Source organism: Temnothorax americanus, unplaced genomic scaffold (assembly GCF_048541705.1).
Source record: "Temnothorax americanus isolate GAGA-0224 unplaced genomic scaffold, ASM4854170v1 Scaffold4, whole genome shotgun sequence".
Classification (NCBI taxonomy): Eukaryota; Metazoa; Arthropoda; class Insecta; order Hymenoptera; family Formicidae; genus Temnothorax; species Temnothorax americanus.
In genome coordinates this window covers 118,582-140,200 of record NW_027509547.1, presented here as the reverse complement: position 1 = coordinate 140,200, position 21,619 = coordinate 118,582, and the positions used below count along the sequence as shown (strand labels likewise).

The following is a 21,619-nucleotide window of genomic DNA, read 5'->3' as shown; positions in this document are numbered from 1 at the left end:
GCGAGTTAACGGAGGTGTGATCTGTCGGGTGCTCGGAGTACCGAGCGGCGTGCGGCGTATCGACGAGAAGGCAAGAAGGGCGACATCTTCCATCGGTGTCTGCCGGCTGCCGGCTGCCCGACCGCGCGACGGGCCGACGCCGACGGGATTTTTTGGTAAGTTCGGAGTAATCTGCTCCAGAGTCCGGAGTCCGCGGCGCCAGCCGCGTGAAGTAGATGGCGCGTGCGCGTGCGAGTGCCGCGGGTCAGCCGTCAGGCGGGTGGAATAATTCGGTCCGGCTTCGAGCGACGAGCGCGTCGAGCACCACCACCTACCGCGCACCACGCACGAGTATGACGGATCGGAGCAGGGACCCGGAGTCGACCGCGAGCACCGCTGCCGAGCAAGCGGGCGCGCGACGGAAATCCAGGCGTGGAAACACGAGCGGGAAACTCGCGACGCTTCTTCGGCGATGCGAGGGCAGTCGGCGTCGGGAGGATCCGACGAGCGACGCCAGGTCGACGGAGCACAGATTCAAAGGCCCGTCGAGCAGCAAGCTGTCGTTCCTCGATTTCGTGTGCAATGTCAAGAAGCACCTGCTACTGAAGAATCTGTGCAAATCCAAGAAAAGGGTAGGCTCTTTTTACTGTTTCTTTATCCTCTCCGTGGTTCTTTGTCCGGAGCAAGATTTCTTTTTTAATCTTCTTCCGCTTCTGTGTGCGATGCTCTTTGTTTTTCTTTACGACCATGTGCCTTCGTGGTCTCGTCTGAGAGAGAAATCATCGTTCCTTTTCAGAGCAAAGAGACGGAAACGACGAGCCCTTGCTCTGGCTCGAAGCGGAACAATGTTGTCTCTGTCGTTGAATCTCTCGATTCAAGCCGGAAGCAAGAATTTTCAAATGACGAGCAGGCCTCGTTGTCGGACGGAAGACTTTTGTACGAAGCCAGATTGGGTGACGTACTTGAAAATTCCCACTGCGGTATCGAAGGAAATATAGCTGACATCGGCGCGCGATACGGTTCGTCTGGCACGAATCTTCGTACGGTTCCTACGAGACGGCGAGCTAAATTGATGAGCGACGTTGCGACTGTCAACGATGCAACGTTGATGCAACCTACCTATTCCAATACAATGGCGGCAGTTTCTAATGCGATAGCGCAAGTCCCTGGCAGTGTAAACGAAACGTTGAACAACGAACGTAAAGTCAAAGCGAGTCTCGCGAAAGAACTGCTTAATCTAAGTAAATATGGATGGTATTGGGGTCCCATATCGGGAGACGAAGCTGACGCCAAACTCGTATCTGAACCAGATGGTGCGTTTCTGGTTCGGGATTCGTCGGACGACAGGTGCGTATAACAAATACGTTACGCAGGATTTTCTATCCTCATATTTATATATGTTAACGTTCTACGATCATCCGTAGGTACGTCCTAACGCTCAGCTTCAAATCATCTGGAAAGATGCTGCATGCGCGTATGGAGCACAGCGGCGGCCTATTTTCGCTCTGCAATCAAAGCATCGAGAGCGAAGGCTTTAATTCGGTGGCTGCTTTAATAAATCACTCCATGAACTTCAGCCAGTCCGCCGTAATTTGTTACTCGAGGCCAAAATATCCGGGATATCCGTCGTTCCCGGTCAGATTAACGAAACCAGTGAGCAGATTCACCCAAGTAAGGAGTCTGCAATATCTTTGTCGTTTTGTCATTCGTCGGTATATTAGATTAGATAATATACACAAGTTGCCTTTGCCAAAAACTATCAAGGGATATATTCAAGAAGCTCATTATTAAAATCTAACGGAGATAAAAAAATAAAAAATGTTGAGTTTAATAATGAAATTATTTTTATCGAGATACATATTAATACAAAATGAGTGGTATAGAATAGACTTTTATGAAATGGCAGTAAAAGTATGTGTACCTAATACCTATACTTATATGTATATACGTACACGCGCACATATATATGAGAATATATATGAGAAATTTTTTTATCCTCGGTATATATATATATATATATCAATATAATATATATATATGTACATGTTATACCTTGTAAAAATGTTTTCAATTATATTTTCCTCGAATCATGACGCGTCATTGTTCAACGTAAAAAAATATAAAACAGATAAAAATTATAAAAATTGAATATTAACGTTGTTTTTTTAAATATTACGTTATTGAACGAAAAGAGACTATTCCATATTTATTACAAGTTATGTAATCCTAGGAGAAATTTGCAATAAAATTTCTATAAGTTAATTATCGTAGGTAAAGAATTTGACTTTTTCTGCCATCTTATAGTGTTATAGTAGCAGAATATGAAGAGTAGCAAAACTTTTATATAGATGACTCCAGATGATTATACTTAATTATGATAATATGCAGGGTAAACGAATCATTGTTTTTTTATCTATTGTTGAAAGAATGTTGATATAGCTCTGTGTAATCAACAATTTATATCTTTATATTTTGTACGGAGATAATATAGATTTACGACCTATTTTATTGTACAGATTTTGTTAAAATATATTACTGTATAAAATAAATTAGCTATATCTGCTAATGTTTCCTTTCTCAAGGTTCCCAAATAAAATAAACGTCTCTCTTAATTTTACTAAGAAAAGTCTTAATTATATTTATTCGAAAACATCTATAGAAATTCTTTTCTTTAAATCTTCTTTCATTAATCTATCTCCTTTTTTCGTTAATTTAATCCAAGTATATTACGGGCCTGGAACAGAAAGGTAATTATATATATATATATATATATATACACAGTATGTATATATATAAATCAAAGATGGCTTAAAATTTTATTTATAATCGACCGGAAATAACTATACCGTTATAAAAACAGCGGTAGCAGTCTCCGTAACACGATTTAGAGCTTCGTCTGGCTTGTTTGAGCTGGAAAGCATCATTTGTACTTGTAAAGTATCCTGTATGCGTCTCTCTAAGAACAGCCAAGTTTCTTTGTGGTCTTCGCTTCTATCTTGCAGCATGTACAATTCAGTGGATTTGTAAATAGTCGCCAGTATCATTCTCCTGATATACCAGTTAATCTAATCAAAGTAATATAACTCTATTTAAACAGCACATATCCGAACAATATGTTTCTCGTACTAACGGATAAACATTAGCGATACGACGTACGTCGACAGACCTATCGCCAGCGTAATAACAAATATCGTCGACTAAAGTTAATAAATTTGCCAAAGCGGTCGGTACGTTCGGTGGTAGGGTCATAATAGCCATTGCCTGCGGCCAGTTTTTTTTGTAAGGGATCACCATTCTCAACCGTGTTTCCACGGCGTCGCGAACTTGTTGCTCCGGCGTCTTCCGTGGACTCGAGGAATCTGTTTCGATGACCGTTGCTTCTTTCTCCAGGATTTGATTTAATTCCCGATTACACATAGAATAAAAATATAGCACTAATGCCGCGCTACCATTTGGAAACAGTCCGTGTATCACGCCTGGATATCCAACCGACTCGGCACCTTCGGCATCGTAATTTCCAATTACGTCATTTTTATATGGACAAACAATAATTAATAAAACTTGGTGTAACAAAGTTTGAAATACAATTATATATAATTTATACATTTAAAAATAATATTGCCAAAAAACTGTTCGATTTAAAATACGAACTACATTTTTTATATACTTTTTCAAAGACTTTTGTCACAAAATATGTTTCAGATATTGTCCACGTCTACAAAGTTTTTATGTACCGATTAATTTCACGAAAGGATCGATTTCGTAATAGAACGCTGATTAACATTGGCTTATAATTTTCAAGACGATAATCTCTCTCGTGTATAAAAGTTATTAAATATAATTTTTTTTTATTTTTATTTTTAAAACACGTTTCAAACCCGTTTCCGTCAAAACTTTGATTTAATTTATTAATCTATTTTTAATAGGACACGTAAATCGAGTTACATTTTATTTTTCATAATGCTCAATGGTTTTTTGTCATAAACTACATCTATTTCTCAAGACAGCATAAAAATGAATTAGAAGAGACAGCATATAAAAATAATCGTTCAAATTACCAGCACCGATAGCTCGTTTGCTCCATCCCATATCAGGAACAAATTTTAAAGAAGCACCAAGTATTTTTGTCTTAATGTTTTTCTCATACTCTTCGTCGTTCTGATCGCGAACAGATTGTTGCGGTTCTGCGTTTCTATTATCATTTTCAGATTGATCGACCAGCAAAGCCCTGGAAGTCCATAAACATCTAAAACCTGATAAAATCAATATCTACTTTTAAAATCATCTATATTAGATATGCATTTTATACATAAATATATATGTTATATAAGAATAAGACATAAGAATTCACGTTAATATAATTTTAGTATAATTCTTATCACTCATACGTAATGTACTGGTAAAACAAATACAATTTAGAAAAAGTGTTTATTAAATCTTAAACAATTACAATTTTATGGCAATATGTTTCATAGTTTCATTTTCATAGTTGATTTTACTTCTACTCGGTACATTCGTCAGACTTTTGCGTAAATTTTTCATTCATATTTATGCATTCGTTAACTCGTATAAGGATGCTCTCCATCACGTCTAAACCATTTAGCACTTGATAACAAATGCAAGTTTTTTGAGAGAGTGGCATAGCTGGTAATTGTTCACCGCCAACGGTCAGCGTAACTTCCGTATTAGCCTTCATTAGCTTGCTATAATCTTCTTCTTTAACTAAATCCTTTTTCCGTTGCTCCAAATCTTTTGTCTTCACTCTCCAATGTGCTTTGCATAAATCTATCCCTTTTCTCAACGGATTTAGATAATCATTTTTTAGCGTATCTACCATATTCCAAATACCCGTCTCATTGTTCTTATCTCTGATAAATAAAAATCTCAGCAAGTTCAGCGCAGCGATGATTTCGTCCGACATTTCCACCATATCGGACGAACTTCCATGTGGCAGATCGCAAACCTTCTTCAATAACAATTCCATATTTCTTCCGAGAAATTGGGGATTTCGTGGAGTTGAATCGAGACATTGAACGATAGAAGATTTAAAGATGCCAGTGATGAAACTCAGCAGGCCAGAATGTTCAACAATCTCGTACAAATGCAAAATAATAGTATATCTAGCTTCCATGTTAAATATCTCTATATATTCTTGGAAAACGCGTACTGCCTTCTTCCGTTGCTCATCGTTATTAGAGTAAATCATCACTTTAGTGATTGGTTGAAACAATTCTGCATATATATCTAGTTCCAACACCTTAGAATCTACGGAACGAGGTGAAATGCGTTTTATAACGTGTTCCATAAAAATTAATCCATTGGAGATTGAACAATCTTTGCTGAGCAATTTTTCGAACAAATATGCACACATTTCAAGGATGTAATAAGAATTATATACTTGCGGTACATTCACCCAATAATTTTCTTTGGTAATAACATAAAAGTAAAACGTGGCGTAGGCCATATTCGATATGTTAAGAGTCCAGATCTGATCGCGCTGCGCCGCGCGACATTGCGCTTTGAAGTAAGTAGGTCGTCTTTTACGTTGGCTAACAGTATCCAAGGAATATAATATATCTCCGGTGAGACGAAGCGCTCGTGTCACTATGTTATCCACGAGTTCTTTACAGACAGGTTCTTCACCGATGTATTTGTTCAAGCAGCAGAAGGGTTTCCCGCACAGAAAAATAAAAAAGCTCAAGAGGTAGTCCCCCAATACAGATCCTTCCTCCTGCTTAGAGTTTATATCTATCGCCTCTTCCACCAACGGCTCTAGAAACACCACGACTGCTTTATACGTATGTATAATTCCATCGCTAGCTGCTTCCGGATCGTCAACTTTATCTGGCAGTGATAGATTCAAGATATACGTCTGAAATCGCTCCAAGCACCAATCGATGACTTTGCCCTTGTTCTCTATCCTCGTTACGCAAGAACGCATCGTATTCAAAATAGCACAGAAATTCACATGGTTGCCCGTGTGCGGTATATGTTTTAGGAACTCCAGTATGGTTATCTTGGGATCGCAATTCTCAGCTATGAACATCAATACGTTTGAAGAGCATTCAAACGCCGCTTTCTTGCGTTGTAATACGGAGCTCGTGAGATTCAAGACAACGACGGACATAACACGGCCCAAGCCTTCTTCGGTGACCGAGGAATCCGCCTTTAAAAGCTCTATAGCTTTCTCGGCGTTACACTCGTCCAGAAAATTGGTGATCCGATTGACGAATTGCGTCGTCGTATTGGCCATCTCACGAAGCTGACGCAACAATGGAAACATAAAAAAATGCAGATAAAATTATTCTTCGAAAAATACATTTCTATATTCCGTACCTTCTATACGTAATATATGTATTTACCTTTTTATGTGACAATATCAGGTACTTTCTTCTTTGTTTGCGAACTTTTCGTCAAAGAAATACTGACGCAGATGCGCGTTTCCCCTGTTTTCATTCCTGAGAAATAAACATCCGAGCACGACTTCGTGCGAGCCGCGAGGTTACGTCTTCGCGAAATGGAGCGTACGTTACGCGAAAAATGACGAACCCTTCTATTTTTCACGCGAAAGGGCGTTCACGGAATGGAATCTAACGACGGTCACGTAAGATCGAGAGCGATACGAAAATTCTAGAGAAAAACTCTCTGGAATGGAAAGAATTCGTGGGAGGGACGTGACAAGCTTGGCCGTCGGCAGTGTCGGCACGAGTCGCCGTCGCCAACAATTCGCTTACCGGCTACTGCAAGTCTGCTCCGCGCCGAGCGGAATGAATTAATCATCGCCATATCGCCGAGTGCCGAGTGTCCCAGTCTCGAGTTCCTATTTTTTCCTACTGCGCGACTGCTAAGGATTTTCCAGCGTATCGTACAATTCGTGCATGTTACTGTTCTCGAGGCGCGATAAGAATTTCGCGAAGCGACCACGTTTGGCTCTGCGTTTGGCGGTTGCGCCGCGGCGGTTTTGAGACACGGAAATAAGGACGCGTTGTTCGCGCGGATGCGTGCAATAACATGGACTTCGCGTGTCAAGCGTTAATTATGTTTTTCGCGAAATCAACAAAATGTTGGACACAAACTTAACCTAACATTCGCAAATTAAAAAGCATGCGTGATGCATGGCAGGGCATAGGGATCGCGTGGGACTGGACCGACTGGACCAATTAGAGAACAGATATCTTTGCTCCTTTTGTCCCGACTGAGCGCGTAGCGTGGATTGGCTGCGTTTGATCGCGATTTACCGTCGCGACCAATGAACCGCGATAGACTCGCGTGCACTCGCGTGCTCACGAGAGTGCTGAGTTTTGTATACGCGTGTCTCTCTCTTAACCTCAAACGCGCTCCGCGCGACAGCGATTTTAACGGCAATTTAACAGCTGAAGAGACCTCGTCACGCTCGATTAAATCAAACGAGAAGATTACGCCGGGGATATTTGATTCCTCTCGAAATGGGCGATTCAGACGAGGAGAATTACGCGACGTTCGGCGTTCCTCTTGATCCCTTGGACGAAGGTACGCAAACGGGGTAAAGTACCGTGCCTAAAAGTATATCCTTTGCATTGCGTTATGTCAAAAAGTTTTAAATCTTGCAGAGAACATCCCGCGAAAGAAGCCCGTTACGATCGAGGATCAATTTGCCTGCGACGCCCAAGGTAGACGTAGGTTTCACGGGGCGTTTACAGGCGGTTTCTCAGCGGGATATTTCAACACTGTCGGTACTCGCGATGGATGGAGACCGCAACGGTTCAAGTCTTCCAGGAGTAGCAAGGCGGATAATGTCCTTCAGCGACCGGAGGACTTTATGGACGAGGAGGACACCGGTCTGTTCGGGATTGCTCCTAAAGGTATTCGAGCTACCAGCGATTATGCCGATCATGGACAGAGAGGAAAGAAGAGGGAGAGGATAAGTCAAGAAGGACCTATTCCTGGCACTCCCATCTTAAAAGAGCTTCTAAAACCTGTCAAGTTAGTATTTGCAAAAATTTATAATGTCATTTAATCTGTGCTACTTTGAAATTGAAATTGTTGACGGCATGTTTTTGTCTGAAAAAGAATCAAATGGAGCAATGTATTAATTATTTGCCAATGTGCTCGATTTGTGCTCCATTTAGATTTAAAGTTATATTAATTTTCATATTACTTGTAATTGCAGAGAAACAGTGGGTATCATCCTGCTCAAGAAAATGGGTTGGAAACCTGGCCAAGGTGTGGGCTCCAGACTGACGAAAAAAGAAAAGCAGAAGATAAAGCTACGTAATGAGAAATTAAGATTAGGGCGGGATAATCACGAAATGGTAGGGAGCAATTCTGAGGATTCCGACGACGACTCTACCAATATTACTTTTGCACCTGACGATTATGAGCCATTCAGATGCAAGCCAAAGGACAATTATTTTGGCATTGGTTATTCGGGTCTGGACAGGCGGAAAGTACTTTCCAGTCATATCAATCTTTTTGATACCCCGGCATTTTGCGTTAAGGATAAAAACAAAAAATTGTCGATTCACGGACAAGCGTTCGGAGTTGGTGCTTTTGAAGCTGACGATGAGGATATATACGAGAGAGAAGACATGTCGCGTTATGACTTCACTTTAGGTCCCGAACGTAAGACCAACGATAAGACGAGGTGGTCCCAAGAGGGCTCGAGTAGCTCCCAAACCGATTGCCTTGAGGGTTTTATCCGTGCGAAGGAGAGACTAGAGAGCAAGAGAGTCTTTAAACCTCCAGAATTACCGAAGGATTTTGCACCAGTGCACGCTGTTAGGAAAAGCAGATTTTATCCGCCGATTGCAGCTCCGGTAGATAATAAACGTAAGGAGCCATTGAATGCCATAGATAGAGCGCGGATTTTAGAAGACTCCGATGAACGTTCCAAGAAACCACTGGCTTCTTCAAGTACATCCGTTGCCGCTAATATTATTTCAAAAACCTTGAATTTACATGGTAAACGACAAACGGAGGAGAGAGAAAAATTGGAGAGTCAGCGGAAGACGACAGGTAACTCTTGGTTGGATAAATTGAACGTGCAAAACTTTGTCAAAGGCGCCATTGTCGGTTCGAGACCGGACGATACAGGTAGTTTAAAGAAGTTGGAAGATTTTAAAGAATCTTTGTCGACATCTGCGCAATCAAACGTAGAAAAATCGACGGAAAGCGATTCCTTGGGGAAGAGTGAAACTAGCAAATTGTTCTTGTCTAATCCGGATAAACAGAAACGATTCGAACAGTATCTTATCTTCTCGAAGAACGGTGAGAAGGACAAGTTCGAAAGTATTCAACCACTTTCTATGACCGATTGGGAGAGAGAGCGAGAACGCGAGGAATTCGAGCAAGCGACAAAACTGGAGCAGTCGAATAATTATATGGCAGACAAGTTTGTACATAGCGCTGATCGTACGACGGACAGAATGGATCCGGAAAAGGACGCAAAGGAAGCGGTGAGATTGAAAATGTTTGGCAAACTTACGCGACAGCGAAGCGAATGGAAACCGGCGAGTATCGTTTGCAAGAGATTCAATATTCCCGAACCAAAAGTTGGCTGTGCGACAATTGCAACGGATCGGAAATCGGCGAGATTCTCCATTTTTGATTCTTTGGATTGGTGTAGTTCATCGAAATTCACGAAAGCTACGGATACGGTTGAGACACGGGTGGAAGAAGTTACCCGATCGAAGGAGAAAACGGAAGAAAATATAAACGAAACGATTTTCAACACTGGTTCCAATAATATTCCATCTAACATCTACCAACCTTCAGAACCCATCTCTGAGAAATTTAAAATCTTCGAAGCTTCCTACGAGAAAGTTTTCGGCAAAGGTATTGCTTCCGCAACGTCGAAAGATGCCAAACAGGATGTGAGAGATAATTTAGAAGATAAAACAGGAATAGAAGAGAAAAAAGAAATAGATTCCGAGCCGGTATCTGTGCTTAAAGATCAATCAGAAGAAAAGAAGGATCTATTCAAAGCGATTTTCCTCAGCAGCAGCGAAGATTCCGATAGCGAGACGGAGGATAATGTTGACAGCGAGACTGTCAAGTCGATTTTGATCGGGAAAGATCCGAAAGAGCTAAATGCGCAACGCAACACATCGCCACCGCGAGGTATCTTCGCGAAATTGGATCTCGACAGCTTGGTGACGCAACCGAAATGCGTCAATGATGAAAGTACGACTTGTAAAATCTCGGAAACTAGTTTGCCAATTACCGGTGAATCGCGGAACGATGCCACGGATCATAACGATGTAATTGATGACGCAGAGATTGCAGTACTGCCAGATATGTATGGTCCGGTTCTGCCTCAGAGATTGTTGAAACGGGACAACGCTGTAACGACGACAGAAGCTGATAACGCCAAACAACTGAAACCAGTATTTCGAAGCGTCGTCGTGTCGAAAACTACGGAGGATTCGAAACTCGGCGGAAAATGGGTTGAACGAGACAAAGTGAAAAAATCGAAGAAGAAACACAAGCATAAGGAACATAAAAGCCCTAAACGCAAGAAGAAGTCTAAGAAAGAGAAACGTTCGAAACGTTGATTTCTCCCTATTTTCTCTTGGGAATTCAAGTGATATAAATGATAAATCGATTTATAATCGCGCGATGGAAATACCTGTCAAAGTGCACAACACAATTGTATATAAGGATGTTCGAAATGCTTCGTACTTCATACTCAACTAAAACTGTTCCATATATTTATTAATGTTTATGCGCTTACTTGGCGACGCATATATGTACATCTGTAACATAGACTGAAAATATATAATGTTTGAACTGTGATCTATACAGTTCTGAGCATGTTAACGAATCTAACACGATTTGCAATCTGATACAAGGTATTTAAAATGACAGTCGGTAAAACTTTATACATTATATTTTCCAATAATTGTACATTGTACAAAGGATATGTATATTTTACACACACTCGTGATCAAGCACGAGCCATCTTTTATTTGTGAAAAATTTTCATAAAGTGGATGTATTAAACGAGGACTACTTGTTCCGGATATTAAGACGTTACACGTGTCGTGGTTTAAGGATTTAAGTAAATCGATTGGACGCTATTGACATACAAGAATACACGTGTATGTATTATTTTTTTCTATCAACGAAATCATTCCGGTATGTAATACCTAAATACGAATTTGAGCAGTCTGCCTTTTTATTACAACGTTGTCGAATGTAATGTTATTTTCTCTCAAAGGGAAGTGATCCCATGTGAGCCAAAGTATGTTAAATCTCTTCAAGATCGCACACGTGGGATTATTAATCCGACGTTATAGAGTTCCTCGAAGCAGGCCTGCTGGAATTGCCGGTTCCAGTCTTTTTCTCTACGCTGAAAAGGTATCGTGACGTTCATTAAATATTGCGTCATTTTCATTTTTTAACAATAAAGTTATTTTATACATTTTTACTTATATTAGATAATAATTTTATTTGCAATTTTTTGGCTTACCTACTGCTTCTTGAACCCCTTTTGAACATGGCTGTTAATTTCTTCTTTAGATTCTTCTTTTCCATTTTAAGAGTTTCGTTGATGCTGGTTTCAGATCCAGATGTCTGCCAAGCATTCAATCATTTTAATATAAATCACGTTCTATTTGAATAAAAGTAATTCCGAATATTTAAATATCTTCTTGCCTGAAGTGAGTAGTCAGTCATGTTCGGGTCATCGACGCTGGACGATTTAGTTAACTTGTGTGTTAATTTTCGTATTATCCCCTTGCCATATTTCTTGTCCCGCTCTAACATTTCGCTCTTTGTCGATCCTCCGGAAAGGCGGCTAAATATAACAATTATCAAGTATATTCATTATTCTATCGATATACTCCGAAAGATGTTGACGTGATGTTACGAATTATTATTTTGATACCTGTCTACGCTGGAATCTCTCTGTCGACTAGTTCCGCGAGACTCGACTTCCGATCCCTCTAATGATTGCATACTCGACAAGTTACTGTCCGTGCCCGTGCCCGTGCCCCAAATAGCTGGAGACTATATTTTATGCAAAAGTTAATATAATATCTCATCTCATCACACAAAGAATTATGTCCTATAATTCGTGAAGAGACCTTCTGTATATGAAGCATCTTGTACTTACTTCTTGACGAGGAGACGTTTGTTCCAAAGAGAGACTCTTTCTTTTCAAACGTGGTTTACCGCGATTCAATACTACTCCTTTCCCTGGATCGCTTTCTACTGATGTCGCTCTAGAATAACAAAGTAACATTTTTCACGTTCTCAATAGTTTGACAACGGATCAGACGGATTATAAATCGCGAAATCTCACCTCTTTCCCAATTTCTTCAACCGCATTGCATTCGTTTCATCCGACGTTTTCTTCGAATCTTTAAGCTCTTTTGCCACGCCCATTAATTTTTTAATAGTGTATTCTAATTTTTCTGTTCTTTCGCCGAGTATTGGAGTTACGGCTGCAAACGCGATTACATGGTTTGAAATAATATTATTATTAATATTAAATTATCTATATTCAATCAAGTTTTTTTATTGCAGAATACCTTTTACGTCGCTTTTTGTTTCCAACATTGGCGATGACTCCCTCGATTTTGGTCCCTACGAATAATTGTACATTTTTAAAGCTTTCGTAGTTTTGAATGATGTTAATAATTGTCATAATGTTTTGTCGCTGCTAATATTATATGCGAATGTAGATATTTTATACTTTCAATCGCCTCGGCGGAGTTGGCGTATACACATCGGGCGTTCCGTTCTCCGTTACGGTATTTAATTCAGGAAACAGCTGTAGCAGATCCTGTACTTGTTGCATAAGAATGTTAATGTTCCGCATTTCCGTTTGTTCCAATTTACATTTATTTAATATAACTTCTTTGAGTTCCTGCCTCTCCTTCTCGTGCCGCTCTTTTTCACGTCTCATTTTCTCGTTGCTCGTTCTTAATTTTGCGTGCGCGTCTCGCAGCTCGAGTAGGTCGCATTGCAACTAAAATTGATTAATTACGATGTAAAAAAAAAATTACCAATTTTTTAACGTATTTCCAATATATATATGCGTGTACGAATATTTCGATCGGCAGTATATGACTTTCAGTTACCTCCGATAATTTTTTCTTATTTTCTTCCTTCTCCTCGTCGAACACTTTCTTTAACTGATCTTGTCTCCGTTTATTTTCAAGCCGCTCTTTGCTGCGTTCTCTTTCTATCTGCAAACATAATACTCGTAAAGTCGTAAAAAGTTTGAATTGGCTATGTCATCTTATTTATGTGTTACGTTGCTAATCAGTACTTCGAATAGCGTTTGTCGCAAATCTCGCGCTAACGTTGCCGTTTCTTGCAGTAACCTTTGATGTTCTTCTCTCTCTTTTTGCCAAGCCAATTCCATACGCACTTTCAATCCTGGAATCTTCGAACGTCCGCTAGTGAGCAATCGCTCCTCTTCCATCTGCAATCGTAACGAATAAATGATATAAACAAATCTAGAAATTTATTATTTGCATCTAATAAATCTAATAATAATTACCTCGTTAATTCGGGACTGCAGTTCAGAAACTTTGACGTGACTAGCTGATTTTTCCGAAACCAATTCAGCCTTCAGCCTGGAAGCTTCCAGTCTTGTTTCAGAAAGTTCGTCTTCCATACAACTGATTTGTTTTTCCAGCACTAACATGTTGGCTTTCGTTGATTCTTCATCCTAGAATAAAAGAAAAATATATCTTTTGTAATAGAATTAAGAAAAATTAATAGTAAAGAGAGGATGGTAATACCAGGATGATATGACCAGTAATAAGAATATTTTCAAAATCTTTAAAAATAGTTTCAAGGATATCAGTATAACGATATCAAAGCACATTAATTTTAAATTATATTATTAACTACTCACTTCGTCTGATTTTCCCGAAGATGCATTAGAGAGTCTACCTTGTCTCGTGGACTTCAGCTCGCCTATAGTTTTTTGCGCGCCTTCCAACATGTGCTTGTAAGTGTCACGTTCGCGTTTGTATCGTGATAATTGGTTCTGGATTGCCTGTATCTCGTCGTTGATCGCTGTAATTCTATGCTCATAGCGCATTTTACATTGCGCCAGATCTGCTTTCTTGGCCTTTTCTGTATTTGTCAAGGTATTCTTTAATTTCCGGATTTCTGATTCTAATGCTGTAGTGTCGGGTGTCAACGCTTGATGAATCTTAGAAACTGCCTGATAATCTTTCAGTTTTGCAGATAAATCGTCATTCTATAAATCAAAATGATTTAAATTATATTATTTTTTAAGTGAGAATAGGATTATATATAGAAATTTAAATGAATTTTTTTTAGGATCAGCATATTTTTGAAACAGCAGAATCAAACATAAATAATATATAATATGTGCTTACCACTTTTCTCACATCCTCCAATCGTTCCAGTAAAGTGGCATTTTCTTTCTTCAATGTATTAATTTCGTCATTCAGTTCTTCTACGATAACTTTGTTCGGCAATTGGCCGTCACGAATTTGGCCCTAAAATCGTAAACCAAGATAAAATTTTTCAAACAAGGATTTTTAATAATAACTAATAATAACCTTTGTACCTCAAGAGCAGATTTCTCTAATCGCCATTCGTTCTCTTTCATTCTCATCGAGTTACGTAACTCTTCAAGTTCGGTTTGTATATTTTTCAAGTCTTTCTTATGTTCCGAGCATTTGCTATAATAAAACATAGGATTAAATGATGAACGTTACATGAGGCATTTAATATTGCTGGCAGTGAATTCTTACTCCTCACATCGTTAGTGTCGAATTGCTGTTTACCTATTCAGAGATTCATTCTCCCTTTCAAGTTGTAGCTTTGAATTCGTAAGCTCTTGATATCGTTTGGTAAGTGTCTCTTGCTCGTGCTGATGTTTCTTTATCTCATTTTCGAGATCTGAAAATTTTGTCACGTTAGCTCCACGATAAGTTTGAGAAATAAATTCAGAAATAAAGCAGAAATAAAAAATGTTGAGATCAGTAATATATCTTTTGACACTGTACTTAATATTTTTTCATTGTAAGTTTCTTTCATCTCGTTCATGCGTTTTGTATTTTGCCCAGCCTTTTCTAAGGAAGTTATCTTCTTCTTGAGTGCTGCTACTTCGGCTTCCTTCGTTTCTTTCTCACTATTAAGTTGCGATGTTAATTTTTCTTTTTCTCGCTTAAGTTCCGTAAGCTCTGCAGTTAGATTCGTGATTTTCATTGATGTGATAGACTTTGCATTTTCTAATTCCTTCTTCAAACGTTTCACCTCAGCATCGAGCTTGGCTTTTGTCTGCTCAACCTGTTTTGTCGGAAGAAATCGAAAGAAATAATACGAGTATCGCAAGATAGATTATTAGTTTATTCAGCTATAAATAATATTAAATGTTGAAATAAATAAGATATTTACAGATGTTATCGATTGCGACATTTTCGATTCTCTTTCAGTATACGATGACAAATCATCCTGTAGTCTTTTACACTTTTCTTGTTCTTGCAAAAGTTTTTCTTTTACTTCATTTATTGTTACCTCCATCGTTGCCGCATCTTTTTCCGACGATTTAGCTGTTTCTGTAATTTAAAAAAAGTCATATTTATCGATATATAGCTTTCATAATATTTATGAAATATAATATATATTTTGTATAATACAATTTGGAAATGTAATTTAAATATGTCGAAAATATTTGAGATGTGTTAAGAAACTGTGATTTTTTATAATTAGATTAAAAATAAAGCTCAAGTTTTTTACCGAGATCTTTCTTTAGTTGTACAACCTCGTTATAAATTTTTAGTTTTTCGGCCGATAGCGACAGAAGTTTAGATTTCAATTTCTCCTTTTCTTCCGAAAGTGCCAGTTTCTCTTTATCCCAGACTTTTCTTTCAGCTTCTCGTAAAGTATGTGCTTCATCCAACTTTCTCTTCGCTGTAATAAGATTTAGAAATTAAACATATCTAATCTCACTGTTATTAATGCAAAATTGATAGATTTTCTCTTCTACCATTTTGTAAATCCACATTTTTGGTATCTTCTACTTTTACATTTGGTTGAACTTTTTTCTTCTCTTTTTCGCTAGCTAGTTCTTTCACCGCAGATTCGAGTTTCTCTTTGAGCAGTTCATGTTCTTTCAGAAGTTTTTCGTATTTTAAATTATTATTATCTTTCGGTTTTACACCCGGTGTATCTACATTGTGTCCATTTTTAATGTTGGTAAAGATGCTCAGCATGTCCTCTGAAAACATTGACAATCCGTTGAATGAAATATTTTAACTTTCAAGAAATGTATAAAAACGCAGTCAATAAACCTATTTCCTTCTCCACTTCGTCAACCATCTTTTTAAGTTGCAATTTTGTTGTGGATTCTGTTGGCTTCTTTTGCGTTCTGTCCTGGAATGCGCTGCTCACTTTCTGCAAAATCTCTTCTGTTTTCTTTACCTAATGTAAATAAAGAGATTTTAGATACAACGTAATTTTATATTTGACGAATATACATAGTTGCGCATAGGACGTCAATCTCAATTATTAAAATATTATTATGTACTATATTAATTCAATAGAAAGAGGAATATTTGTTTTGTAATTATCACATATATTTACCTCTTCATATTTCTTCTCTAAAGCGGATCGCTCGTTTTCTAATTCTTCGGATTTACGCTCTACTTTTCGCAATTTGAACGACAATATTCGGCAATTTTTGTTCGACTGCTCCAAACTTTTTCGTAAACGAGTATACTCGTCTGCTTGTTCGTCCCTTATATGCGAAAATTATATTCGTATAAAGAACACCGTGATGCAGCGTAAACATTTGGATTTTATCACGTTTAAGTATCTCTGTTCCTCATAGATACGAAAGGATTTTCATACAAAATTTGCGAGGGAGAAGCAAGGTGACGTTCTATAGTAGTGTTTTCTTAAAAAATTTCTCTTGTCAAATTTTAACATGAATTTTCTCATTGTTTTTCTGTTTTAATATCTCCCTCGAAATTTTGGGACATTCACAAAAAATTAAATGTGATCCCACAAAAGTGAAAATAATAAAAAATCCCACTTTCCGTAACCGGCGAAAAACAAACGGGTGTCGTCCGTGTTGGGATCACATATACGTACATCTCAAATATGTCCAAACCGTTGTCCTGTAAACAATCCTTATATAGTTTATTTTGCAAGAGATTTTGCGTTGCATTGCCATGTGCATAATGATTCTGAACAAAACTTTTGGACGTGAAAAAAGTATTTTCGTAAAAATTGCAATTTGACAATAATTTATCGAAAGGAACAGAGATACCGGTTTTGATATGTAATGCGCAATGTTAAATAATGTCATTTACGATCATTTAATTTACACAAATAATGACGAGTCGTACTTCGCAATTAGTGATGATTTAAGTATAAATATATTAATGTGTCTGATTAGAATCTTTTCGTAGTATTAATAACCACACATATCAAAAATTGCCATTATTATCAGTTTTAAAACAAAACCATAACACTTGAAATAAAATAATATAGACACATAGACACAAAATAATGTTATTTTATAATTTTATTAAATATGAAATTATATGAAGTTATATTTTTTATTAAATACGAGTAGCATGCATATAATATTACAGTAAGGGATCTCAATAGGATATATCATGATATATTCTTTGCGCAAGAAGATAATACCTAAAATTATCTTGCAATTCATAGATCTCTTCTTCTAATTGTCTGATTTCCTTTTTCATATCCTCGTTTTCGTCCATTAAGCTTTCGCAAAGGTTTTCCGCGGCTTTCAGTTTCGAACGTAATTCATCGTGCGTTTTATCCCTTTCACCCCTGTATGGTTTACTAGGCGTTTCTTTTTCCAAGCTTTTTATCTTTGCCAGCAATACATTTTTCTCTTGTACAAGTGCTAAAACACGCACGTGTACATGTATGAATTTAAAAGAAAATCTTTAGGCCGTAAAAGATCATAATATAAAAGAATCTCTCTATAAAAAAATGTCTATTGAATTTTTTCTATAAACTTGGAAAAATGGATACCTTCGTTTTTCTTCTGTAGTTTCGCCACTTCGCCTGTCGACGTTTTGTTCGACATTGTTTCCATAGTCGTCAATCGGCGCAGTAATATCTCGCTTTTTTCTTTCTCTGCCTTCTCGCATCTCGCTCTCATATCGTTTAACTGAGACCTTAATTTTTCTATCTCATTCTGCGAGAAGTAAATTACCGTTAATTGACATTTTTGTCATCGAAATTACACTATTTATTTTTTAATCCTCTCAACTCTGATATACTCATAAATAACAGAGATATATTTAAACTGTGAAAAAAGTGAAATGTGCTTTTGAAGTAAAACAATTTAATTTTTTTAGCTCATTGCTGCATGTGTACGAAAATTTTTTTCCGTCATAAAAACACGTCAGATCTGAGAGGTTTAAATACACATCGGATATAAATACAGATATGTGCATTACCATATAAAACAAATATCGAAATCTCTTTTTAATTTGTCTTTGAATTATATACAGACGTAACATCGATTTACATATACGGTTAATATATCTGAATAAGTTAATTAACATTTAAACAAAGTAGCGCATTTAATGAAAGTTTTGGGGTAGCATCGCGAGAATGCTTCATAATTCACGATATACGATATTGTGAGTCTGGGTGTATATATAATTGCAATAGCACACAACGATAGGCGGCATATGATCGTTATTAATCGCAAAGTTTCCGCGGTGCGTCGAAGTAACGAAAGCGACGATCGTCTCACCTCCTCGATGTCTTCTCTCTTTACCGTGACATTATCCAGCCCGTCTTGGACCACCTGTTTTGACGGTGTTGGTCGTGATTTCCTTACCTAAAGTAGGTGTGACAAATGAGAGCGCAAAATGGAATTTTACATTTGCTCACTCTTTTATCATTGAATGTCGCTACTCGCTACGCTACCGTCTGCTGTACAACTACAAACTACAAGGCGCCTTTGTATAAAGAAGACGTTCATAAGCGTAACGTGCGCGTTCGTATGTAGATGTGTGTGTGCGTGTTTTATTACGACGACATAGAGCAATCCATGCTACTAGTGGGTTAATTAACGAAGGGATACCTGAATAATAAATTCGACGTCGTTTTCCGAAGTGCCGCTGTTGTTGTTGCTTATCACATTTTTTATTTGAAGCTTTGCCGGTCTTCTAACGTCTGCGTCGACACGTAGATCCGCGCAATCGTAAATTAGCGTGATTTATATAAGGAAAAAAAAAGAAAATCTAGCATTAGTTATCAATTTCAATATTAATGTGACGTTTTATACCATCTCAATACTTCACTTTTATTACTTTCTAATTTGGAAGCGTCTTCTGGATTCTTATCAATAGCGGAGAGATCCATCAGGGATGTCCATCCAGCCGTCGCCGTCGATTGCGAATGATTATTCTTGTTTTCGTCTTTCGCCAAATTCGTAGCGGAAGACCATGTTCTGTTGCTCTCGGATCCGCTTCAAAATTCATTCGTGACAACAATCAATTTTTCTATTATAATATTCATGCACAGTTCCCCCGCAACGATCAACGTATTACTACCGCGATGTACCACCTTGCAGATATTTTACTATAACTTACGCTTGTAACAAAGATCCGTTATATAACAATGGATATTTTGTGACGACGGAAAAACCTACCGTGTTGAATCTGAAGAAAGACTGGGGGATGAAGACGTGATGTCTCCGAGGCTGTTCCTTCTGCCGCCATGCTCTTTATAGTCCCTAAGAAGCAATTATTAATTCGAGATGCGCGTTTCTCACTGTCTTAGCTTCTGCTTCTTAAGCAATTACCTGAAACATCGTTTGCAACGCGTTGGCCACCGAACCTGCGGATGAAAACCCAGAGGGCAAAGAGGATCGCCTTTCTTAGACGAATACATGGAGTGCATCCTGTGTGCAAATCGTTTTTTCCGATTAGATTGTTTTTACGCGTGTCTTGAAATAAAATAAATATACATTTATATTTTCGAGGAGAAAAAGTGTATAAAGTTCAATTTGCAAAATTCGTGAATCTAGCAGGTCATCTAATGGAAATAATATTTATTGGTGTTAAGTTTCTAAAGAGCAACTAACATACACCTATCTATTGCTATCTATTGCTCATTCGATATTTAAAAATATCGCGCAATATCACGAATTCTAAATGTTCGTTGATATTATTTACGTTGGAAAGAAATTTACGTAAAAAATGCACGAAAGGATTTAAATCAAAATTAGAGACAAAAGTGAAATCACGTGTTAGCTTATTGAGATATTTCTTAACTCGCAATTATACATCCCTACGTAATTTATTTGTTCCTTAATTACATTGCATGACTTTGCTGATACGCTTTGTACAATGGTATAGTTTTGTCTCTCGCAAGCGCGATCAAAGGAAAGAAACAGCCTAATAGGAAAATTTAAATCCAGTCAGTGCGAAACACACTTGTCAGGAAAATAAGACCTGCATTTCGTTAAGTTCGCCGACAATGAGTTTATATCGTTGCAACTGCATATCTGCCGAGGGATTTATCATTATGAGTGAATTTAAAAAAGCTTGCGAAACAAAAAAGAGTTACACATTGAGTTGAGCACTTCAGTTTCACGTTGACACGCCTATTAATATTAAGAAGAATTCTTAATTGCGGTGAAAATTGAAATCTATATAATTCCAAAGCGCTATTTTCCCGACGTAACGCGAAAGTCATTACTGCATGAGCAACGTTTGCAATTTTACACTCCCTTTTAACGATCGTGCGAGATCTGTGACAAACATCCTAATAATTCACGTGGTGAAGTCTTCTTCTGTTCAAAAAATAGAAAGAAAAGAGTCGCGATAAAAATTTGCATGGAAAGTAGATTTTATCAATGAATTCGTCGCCAGCGAGCATTTATGAGTTGCATCGTCTTCACATATTTCTGACAATGCACACAGGCACACGCACACATGTAACAAGCGTGGCACTTGGAGAACCATGCGCGCACCGGCGGTTTATTTATAAAATTTCAATGCCACGCTGTCTCTTTCCCTTTTTTTCCATCCATCTTTTGCCTATGTAAAACGGAGGCGTCGGATGCAGGCCAGAGAGGAGCGGACCGGAAGGAACGCGCGAGGGATGGACTGACTTAATCGACGTTCTCCATTTGATTTCGCGCGATGCCTATCTATCTCTTACGCAATCCGTCGCGTCGGTTTTTATACGATGCCTGATGCTACTCACTCGATCGGCGCCGATATTAACCCAAATGCGGCGGGCCGACGTGAATTAAATTTATCCTAGGCTGTTGCCGGTCGGTCGGTCGTCGCTCGGTCAGAAACGAGCGTTCGTCGTCGCGGGGCTCGTTGTGTCTTCCGTCCTGAATGAATACGGTAATCGCATCGTAATCGCGTAATCGGACGGCACTCGCATCGTAAAAGGGGAATAGGGTTCTCGAAATCTCGTCCTTCCCCGGGTGACGGTCCTCCGCGTCTACCCGCGGATCTTGCTCATTTCTTCTATTTCTTCCTCCTCTTCTTTTTGCACGCGTCCGCGTTCGAGATTCCTACGCTGCGCGCGACGTCACTAATAGCACTGACACAGCTCCGCTATTACGGGGTTTGTCCGTTTTCCCCGTAGACTGTGTGCGGGTATACGGGCGGTTGGACCTACGCCAAGGTGTATATTTGTCTCTAGCTAT

General features: G+C 38.5%; 4 protein-coding genes across 11 annotated transcripts; 2 read left to right on the top strand and 2 right to left on the bottom strand.

Annotated features, from left to right (window-relative positions):
* The first annotated feature begins 223 nt into the window (after nt 1-223).
* Nucleotides 224-2,554, top strand: LOC143902533 (uncharacterized). The gene is made up of 3 exons (XM_077415521.1): nt 224-611; nt 776-1,326; nt 1,404-2,554. The coding sequence occupies exons 1-3, from the start codon at nt 333-335 to the stop codon at nt 1,768-1,770; spliced, it is 1,197 nt and encodes a 398-aa protein (XP_077271647.1). The 5' UTR covers nt 224-332; the 3' UTR covers nt 1,771-2,554.
* Nucleotides 2,555-2,587: 33 nt separating this feature from the next.
* Coq9 (ubiquinone biosynthesis protein COQ9, mitochondrial) lies at nt 2,588-7,102 on the bottom strand. 3 transcript variants are annotated; one of them, XM_077415519.1, is made up of 5 exons: nt 6,714-7,055; nt 4,038-4,232; nt 3,136-3,479; nt 2,826-3,044; nt 2,588-2,713 (listed from the first exon to the last, which is right to left on the bottom strand). In XM_077415519.1, exons 1-5 carry the CDS (start codon nt 6,763-6,765, stop codon nt 2,687-2,689), a joined length of 837 nt encoding a protein of 278 aa, XP_077271645.1. In that variant the 5' UTR covers nt 6,766-7,055; the 3' UTR covers nt 2,588-2,686. The 3 variants fall into 3 exon arrangements, 1 of the variants encoding a protein (XP_077271645.1); XR_013258396.1 differs by lacking the exons at nt 2,588-2,713; nt 2,826-3,044; nt 3,136-3,479 and adding an exon at nt 4,430-6,241 and having other exon boundaries at nt 4,063-4,207; nt 6,342-7,102; XR_013258395.1 differs by lacking the exons at nt 2,588-2,713; nt 2,826-3,044; nt 3,136-3,479 and adding an exon at nt 4,430-6,241 and having other exon boundaries at nt 4,063-4,232; nt 6,342-7,101.
* Nucleotides 7,103-7,204: 102 nt separating this feature from the next.
* Nucleotides 7,205-10,785, top strand: LOC143902530 (G patch domain-containing protein 1 homolog). The gene is made up of 3 exons (XM_077415517.1): nt 7,205-7,488; nt 7,569-7,941; nt 8,129-10,785. Exons 1-3 carry the CDS (start codon nt 7,425-7,427, stop codon nt 10,509-10,511), a joined length of 2,820 nt encoding a protein of 939 aa, XP_077271643.1. The 5' UTR covers nt 7,205-7,424; the 3' UTR covers nt 10,512-10,785.
* A 43-nt stretch (nt 10,786-10,828) lies between these two features.
* Nucleotides 10,829-21,494, bottom strand: LOC143902526 (uncharacterized). 6 transcript variants are annotated; one of them, XM_077415507.1, is made up of 30 exons: nt 21,163-21,494; nt 19,754-19,852; nt 19,601-19,684; nt 19,251-19,417; nt 19,031-19,122; nt 18,698-18,784; nt 17,965-18,130; nt 17,608-17,833; nt 16,537-16,690; nt 16,245-16,374; nt 15,941-16,171; nt 15,691-15,864; nt 15,349-15,509; nt 14,958-15,240; nt 14,736-14,850; nt 14,516-14,630; nt 14,322-14,444; nt 13,829-14,179; nt 13,469-13,639; nt 13,235-13,390; nt 13,044-13,151; nt 12,656-12,931; nt 12,492-12,546; nt 12,263-12,404; nt 12,074-12,182; nt 11,846-11,967; nt 11,614-11,755; nt 11,429-11,532; nt 11,228-11,308; nt 10,829-11,168 (listed from the first exon to the last, which is right to left on the bottom strand). In XM_077415507.1, exons 2-29 carry the CDS (start codon nt 19,849-19,851, stop codon nt 11,239-11,241), a joined length of 4,212 nt encoding a protein of 1,403 aa, XP_077271633.1. In that variant the 5' UTR covers nt 19,852; nt 21,163-21,494; the 3' UTR covers nt 10,829-11,168; nt 11,228-11,238. The 6 variants fall into 6 exon arrangements, with proteins under 6 accessions (XP_077271633.1, XP_077271632.1, XP_077271634.1 ...); XM_077415506.1 differs by having other exon boundaries at nt 10,829-11,308; XM_077415508.1 differs by having other exon boundaries at nt 10,829-11,308; nt 19,260-19,417.
* Nucleotides 21,495-21,619: the final 125 nt, after the last annotated feature.

Coding starts and splice junctions, on each gene's coding strand:
- LOC143902533 (XM_077415521.1), top strand. CDS start 333: ATGACGGATCGGAGCAGGGACCCGGAGTCGACCGCGAGCACCGCTGCC. Junction 612..775: donor TGTGCAAATCCAAGAAAAGG/GTAGGCTCTTTT, acceptor GTTCCTTTTCAG/AGCAAAGAGACGGAAACGAC. Junction 1,327..1,403: donor CGGGATTCGTCGGACGACAG/GTGCGTATAACA, acceptor GATCATCCGTAG/GTACGTCCTAACGCTCAGCT.
- Coq9 (XM_077415519.1), bottom strand. CDS start 6,765: ATGGCGATGATTAATTCATTCCGCTCGGCGCGGAGCAGACTTGCAGTA. Junction 4,233..6,713: donor GAGCAGACTTGCAGTAGCCG/GTAAGCGAATTG, acceptor TGATTTTATCAG/GTTTTAGATGTTTATGGACT. Junction 2,714..2,825: donor CTACCGCTGTTTTTATAACG/GTATAGTTATTT, acceptor TTTCTGTTCCAG/GCCCGTAATATACTTGGATT.
- LOC143902530 (XM_077415517.1), top strand. CDS start 7,425: ATGGGCGATTCAGACGAGGAGAATTACGCGACGTTCGGCGTTCCTCTT. Junction 7,489..7,568: donor TCTTGATCCCTTGGACGAAG/GTACGCAAACGG, acceptor TAAATCTTGCAG/AGAACATCCCGCGAAAGAAG. Junction 7,942..8,128: donor GAGCTTCTAAAACCTGTCAA/GTTAGTATTTGC, acceptor TTGTAATTGCAG/AGAAACAGTGGGTATCATCC.
- LOC143902526 (XM_077415506.1), bottom strand. CDS start 19,851: ATGCACTCCATGTATTCGTCTAAGAAAGGCGATCCTCTTTGCCCTCTG. Junction 14,445..14,515: donor TAGAGAAATCTGCTCTTGAG/GTACAAAGGTTA, acceptor TTACGATTTTAG/GGCCAAATTCGTGACGGCCA. Junction 12,547..12,655: donor CTCCGCCGAGGCGATTGAAA/GTATAAAATATC, acceptor AATTATTCGTAG/GGACCAAAATCGAGGGAGTC.